The sequence below is a fragment of the Pantherophis guttatus genome, chromosome 4 (genome assembly GCF_059756535.1).
Source record: "Pantherophis guttatus breed Tessera chromosome 4, ASM5975653v1, whole genome shotgun sequence".
Lineage (NCBI taxonomy): Eukaryota > Metazoa > Chordata > Lepidosauria > Squamata > Colubridae > Pantherophis > Pantherophis guttatus.
The window spans coordinates 31,663,811-31,670,673 of NC_142066.1; the positions used below are offsets into that span (position 1 = coordinate 31,663,811).

The 6,863-nt window shown below is 43.8% G+C and overlaps 1 protein-coding gene across 1 annotated transcript; it reads right to left on the reverse strand.

The window, feature by feature from the left end:
• Window positions 1-1,818: 1,818 nt before the first annotated feature.
• Window positions 1,819-6,832, reverse strand: LOC117669129 (DNA-directed RNA polymerases I, II, and III subunit RPABC5-like). The gene is made up of 3 exons (XM_034423312.3): window positions 6,682-6,832; window positions 4,370-4,475; window positions 1,819-2,093 (listed from the first exon to the last, which is right to left on the reverse strand). Exons 2-3 carry the CDS (start codon window positions 4,462-4,464, stop codon window positions 1,985-1,987), a joined length of 204 nt encoding a protein of 67 aa, XP_034279203.1. The 5' UTR covers window positions 4,465-4,475; window positions 6,682-6,832; the 3' UTR covers window positions 1,819-1,984.
• Between the last annotated feature and the right edge of the window lie 31 nt (window positions 6,833-6,863).

Genomic DNA, 6,863 nt, shown 5'->3' on the forward strand with positions numbered 1-6,863 from the left:
GGAAGTCCTTGATTTACAATCACAATTGACGCCACAATTTTTGTCGCTATGTGAAACATTTAAGTGAATTTTGCCCCATTTTACCTCCTTTCTTCCAGTTAAGTGAATCACTGCAGTTATTAAATAACAGGGTTCTTAAATCAATCTGGCTCCCCCATTGACTTTGCTTGTCGAAAGGTCACGAAAGCTGATCACATGACCCCGGGATATTGCAATTGTAAATATGAGTCAGTTGCCAAGGGTCTCAATTCTGGTCACATGACCATGGGGAATGCTACAATGGTCGTAAATGTGAAACAGTCTTCAGTTACAAGACTGGAAAAAGTGACTTGCGACCATTTTCCACACTTGCCACTGTAGCAGCATCCCCATGGATCAAAATTCGGATGTTTGGCAACTGGTTCATATTTATGATGGTTGCAGTGTACTGGGGTCAAGTGATCCCCTTTTGCGACCGTCTGACAAGCGGTTAATCAGGAGACCAGATTCACTTAACAACCATGTTACTGACAACTACATGGATTCATTTAACTGGCAAGAAAGGTAAAATGAGGCAAAACGCACTTAAATTTCTCATTTAGCAACAGAAATTTTAGGCTCAATTGTGGTCGTAAGTCTAGGACTTTATTTAGTGGCTTTATTACCTCCAGAGCTACACGCTATTTTTTGGGACCCTGAAGGAGGTGTTGCTGATGGTAGCATAGGTAGAATGGACAGCTCAACATTTTCTGTTCTGTCGTTACATTTGCTTTATTCTTTCACTCTATGAGCAAACAACGAGAAGCACAAAGCAAAGCTTTTGATCTCTCCCAAAGCCAGTGCCCAACGTGGCAAAGAAACAACAGGATGGAGCAAAGCTGAAGTCCTCTTCATGAGCTCTACAACAGGGATCCCCAACCGCTGGGCCATGGACCACTGCTGGCCTGTGGCCTATTTGGAACCAGGCCGTGTGAGCACCATGCTGGCGCACACGCATGGAAACTCATGTGAGCAGTGGGCCGGCACACATGCACATGCGCAGTGCACATGCAGCTCAACTTGTGCACCAGTGGTGGGTTCCTCCCGGTTCGGCCTGGTTCTGCCAAGCCGGTAGCGGTAGCAATATGACGTCACCGAACCGGTTCTTTTTGTTCGGAAGCTGGGCCCTCCCGCCCCGCCCCCCCGGTTATTCTTACCTTTTATTTGGCCCCACCTCCAATCTATTGCTGCCTCCTGAGTCCCAGCTGATCGGCTAGAAGGAAAAAAACTGTTTAAACTCTTGCCACAGGGCTTCAAAGGGCTGCCCTACAGCTGATCAGTGTTAAAAGGCAGTGTGGTGGTAGAGCGGTGCCTCCAAAAACAAATGAGTAGAGCGGTGCCTGCAAAAATAAATGGGTAGACCAGTGCCTCCAAAAACAAAGGAGTAGACCGGTGCCTCCAAAAACAAATGGGTAGACTGGTGCCTCCAAAAACAAATGAGTAGACCAGTGCCTCCAAAAATAAATGGATAGACCGGTGCCTCCAAAAACAAAGGTACAGCTCTGCAAGCAGTTAAAAGCCTGGTAGACTAGTACCTCTGCTAAACCCTAAAGAACTGTCACATGACCATCAAGCCACGCCCACAAAATAAGCCACGCCCACAGAACCGGTAGTAAAAAAATTTAGAACCCACCCCTGATGTGCATGTGCGCCAGCCTGCTGCTTGCGCAAGTTGAACCTGCATGCATGAATGCTGGCCCACTGCTCGCCTGGCCTGGTTCCCTTCCCTTCTCTACAAGATTCTTTCAAAACAGCACTGAGTGTAGACTTCTCTCGATGATGAACTCAACACATCATGGAACAATTTCACGCACATGGTATTTTTTTTTTTATTATGCATCACTGAAGTGAACTTTTTCTACTGCTGATGTTAGCCATCCGGTAGGTGGTGTCCATTTTAGCACAAGCTAAGGGGTGCACATGTTTATAGCCCATTTCCAATGGGCACGGTTCAGGTTTACTAATGCTACTTCTCCAAGGGTGCATAGTTCAGCAGCTTCTCAATCAAATCCACGTGGGATAGAAGCATCCGACGACAACAGTAGCGCTTCAGGCCAAGAGCGTCCAAGGCATCTCTGGGGAAATGAAAGGAGAAATAAGAAATTATGTATCTCATCTTTGTACAGGGCAATTTTGATGACTCTGTTTTCTTTGTGTAAGGCTGCGTAAGGTTGCCACCCTGTCTCTACTGCTACCTTGCAGCCTAATTTAGGAACAACAGAAGATGTGGGATGCCAATGTTTACAAAGGTTTACTTATTGATACCTGTACATTTAGTTAATGGGTGCACACTGGCTCCTACAGGCTTCAATATTTTTCATCAGATAAGATTGTGTAGAACTTAAAGCAGTGTTTCTCAACGTTGGTAGCTTGAAGATGGGTGGACTTCAACTCCCAGAATCCCCCAGCCAGCAGCGCTGGCTGGGGGATTCTGGGAGTTGAAGTCTACCCATCTTCAAGCTTCCAAGGTTGAGAAACACTGACTTAAAGCCTTTCTTGTATGTATGTATGTGTATACACACACACACTCTACCAAGAGTTATCCATACAGGAAGTCCTCAACTTGTGACTGGTTGCTTAGTGACCGTTCAAAGTCACAACAGACCTCCCCAGGGCTACTTATAACCCAGATTCAAAATTTTGACAGCTACTTCCACTTGTGGTCTCGTGATCACATTTTGGACATCTGGCAATTGGGTATTCGCAGCGTTCTACAGTCACACGATTGCAACTTATGACAATTTTTGCTGGAAACCAGTGTCCATTTCTCTTTCCAGCAAAAAAACACCCATTGTAGGCAGCGGATTCCCTTAATGACTGCCGTGAAAAATATAATAAAAATCAGGAATGGTCACATGAGCTGCTTAAACAGCAAGACTTAATGACCGTAATTCTGGGATCAATTATGGCTGTAAGTCGAGTACTACTTGTATTCCAGCCATATTCTTATAGCGTTTTATATAATGTGCTAATAATGTTCAAGGTTAAAATCAAATACAGACCAAACTAGCGGAAACAGATTCAGCAACAGCTTACAATAAAGCTAATGAAATGGTGGGTCAATTATCAATGGTTAAGGAACCAGCAGTAAAAAATACACCACGGAGAAAGCAGTCATGGCAGAGCAGTCGTGAAGGCCTTAGAAAAGATATTCAGATGCTGTGATATGTCTACCTACAAAGTTCAGAATATCCTAAGCTGTAATATTCCTGTGACACTACGGAAATAAAGTTGGACTTCTGTGAAGCATATTAGAAAGAGTATTAATGTTTGGTGCTGGAGAAGGCTCCTGAGAATACCATGGAAAGCCAAGGAAACAAATCAATGGTTCATTAAAAAAATATTTCTTACTCAAGACACAAATTACCAGATTCAAATTATCATACTTTGGACACATTAGGTGAAGACTTACTTCTCTAGAGAAAGTTCTAATACTGGGAAAGATAGGTGGAAAGAGACAAGGATAACCAGTACAGGTAGTCCTCAACATTTTGCCCCATTTTACGATTTTTCTCGCCACTTTTGTTAAGTGAATCACTACATTTCTTATATTAGTAACACGGTCATTTAAGTGAATCTGGCTTCTCCATTGATTTTGCTTGTTGGAAGGTCACAAAAGGGAATCACATGACTCCGGGACTCTGCAACCGTCATAAATGTGAGTCAGCTGTCAAGCGTCCGAATGTAAATAACATGATCATGGGGGTGCTGTAATGGTCGTAAGTGATTTTTTTTTAGTAGCGTTGTGACTTCAAAAGGTCACTAAATGAAATGCTGTAAAGTCGAGGACTATTGTAACCAAGTTAATGGAAGGCAATGAATGCACCTTTGGAAGACCCGAAGGAGCCAGACTTGGGACAGATCCACCTGGAGAAAATCGATCAATGTGGTTGCTAAATCAACGCCAACTTGATAGCACATCATCAATACAGGTAGTCCTTGACTTACAACCACAGTGGAGCCCAAAATTTCTGTTGTTAAGCGAGAAATTTGTTAAGTGAGTTTTTCCCCATTTTACGACCTTCCTTGTCACAGCTGTTAAGTGAATCACTGCAGTTGATAAGTTAGCAACCAGATTGTTAAGTGAATCTGGTTTCTCCATTGACTTTGTCAGAAGGTCACAAAAGATGATCACATGACCATGGGACACAGCAACAGTCATAAATATGAACCCATTGCCAAGCGTCTTAATTTTGGTCACATGGTTATGGGGATGTGCAAAATTCATACCTGTGAAAAATGGTCATAAATCATTTTTTTTGGTGTCGTAACTTTGGTTACTAAATGAACTGTTGTAAGTGGAGGACTACCTGTACATGCCAGCAAATATCAAAACCTTCTCCAAACTCACCCTTCTGTGTATTCGGCCTGCAAGAGGCCCAGGTATGCTTCCCATTTGTTCCCCACAACTTTGCCACAAGTGAAGCATCGTACAGGGATGATCATGGTGAACCAGCCTGGAGAGAAAGAGGAATCTGTGAATCAATTAGGCCTCTTAGAGGACCCAATTTATTTTCTCCAATCTTTCTCAAACAAATGGCCTATCTTTAAGAACAGAGATTAAAACTGTGTTATGTTGCATCGAAGTTAGAGGAACCTAAACTTCTTGCTGCGGTTTTTGGTCCCAATCGGATCATCTAGTCATCCAGATTTTGGTAGCCCATTGATCTGATCAACTTGTACCAACATTATTTGACCTTTTGGCACATCTGGCAGCATATCCAAGTCATTCACAGGAGATAAAATGTTTCTGTGATCCATGCCCAATAAGTCCAATAACCTTATTTTGAGCCCAATAAGATTCATATCCTTTTAAGACAGAATTTCTCAAACTTTCTGGTTTTGCAGATTGGGGGTGGGGAGAGGAGATGATTCTGAACAAATGTCAGGCAAGGGTGTGTGTGCAGCTCCGTTTTTGCTGTCGCGGTCATGTGCTCACTCGCTGCTTGTGCAAGTGGGGATTTGTGCATGCACATGTGCTTACCTGCCACTTCCGTGGTCTGGTTCTGAACAGCTCATGGCCCGGGTAATGGACCATGGCCTGTGGGTTGGGGACCCCTGCTTTAAGATCTATCACACACTTACAGATGGTAGGAAGATCACAGCTTGGAATGAAATGAGGCTAAGACGGGTCATGAGAAATGAACATCTCCATTGCCCCTTTGCTAATGATAAAATAGGAGGACATTTTTAAGTCACTTGTAAAGCAGAAAGCATAAAAGGCTTGTTTTAAAAAAACAGTAGGCCACAATTAACACTATGACATTTCATCAGAGCCACAGCTTCTTGATGTGCAGCTGGGTGTTGCTGCCTCCAATGAATATTTGGTCCACATATTGCCTCAGTTTATCCCTAGTGAGGGATACTAAAGGGCCTCACTCTTTTTATTGGACCTCAACAATTTGAACTGTACAGGTAGTTGGAACAGGAGAGGTTTTGAAAAATAGATGGGTGCTGGTTAGGGAATTCTGGGAGTTGAAATCCTCACATCTTAAAGTTGCCAAGTTTGAGAAACAGAGCTTGATAGGCTGCTTCAAGATATGGGGATCACATACCCCAACATTCCCAGTCTTCAGTTATGTTGGCTTGCAGTTCTGAAAATTCCAATTCCAATATGGAATTTATTGGGAGCCAATAAATTGAGCTGCTACCAATTAATCCCAAATAGGTATGACATTCACTAAGCCACAGGAGATCCCCAAAATGGGACAATTTAGTAAACGATGGTTAAATTATTCATATTATGCTTTCACTTCAATGGAAAGTCCTTCTTCCTGTTTCTCCCATAAGATTCCCCACTTTCCTCTATTGTAATCAGAAAGATAAAATATAACTATCACAAATTACTTTGAGGAGCATAAGACATCAACCCTCTGTTTCCTGCTTGTTAAAACCCGCATGCCAGTCTTACAACTCAACACGTGCTGCTTTCCTATTACAGTATTGTGTCAATTTGCTTTAGAGTAGGGGTATTCAACCTCAGCAACTTTTAAGATTTATGGACTTCAACTCCCACAATTCAACTCCTATGAATTCAATTCACATGCTGGCTGGGGAATTCTGGGAATTGAAGTCCGTAAGTCTTAACGTTGCTGAGGTTGGACACCCTTGCTTTAGAGGAAAGAAGGAAAAATAGCTTTACCAGTTTAATTGTTGCCTATAATGGGAGAGAGGTACCTGACCTACATAATGTTCAATTTCTTTCTTTCTTTCTTTCTTTCTTTCTTTCTTTCTTTCTTTCTTTCTTTTCTTTCTTTTTCTTTCTTTCCTTTCTTCCTTCCTTCTTTCTCTCTCTCTTTCTCTTTCTTTCTTTTTTTTCCCTTCCTTCCTTTTTCACTTTTTCTTTCTTTCTCTCTCTCTCTTTCTTTCCTTCCTTGTTTCTTTCTTTTTCTCTTTCTCTCTCCCTCCCTCCCCCCACTCTCTCTTGGGCCATAATGGACTGCAGCTTCGAGGTGACGGAAGCTCAGGATGGCTCCCGCCCTGGCCAACTCTCAAGTCCCGCGTCCTCCCCTTAAATCGGCCCTTTCTTTCCGGCAGATCCTTTCTCCCTTTTCCGGCAGGAACCAGCCGGGCCCTTGCAGCGATCGAGCCCTCTCTCTGCCCTCCCGTCGTAGGGCGGAACAACCCTTCTCTTCGCCAACCCTCCCCCGTCTCCGCTCCCACCTTTCTCCGGTCTCCGCTTTTCTCTAGGATCGCGGTGCAAATGGTGTGGCGCAGGCAGCCGCGCGGTCACTTCCTTCGCGCTTCGGCTCGCTAGAGGGCGCTGCAGAGCGGCGGAATCTCCGCAAAAGGCGGAGAAAAGCTGCGCGGGGAGGGGGAGGGAAGCTCCTCCCTTTCCTCCCGGA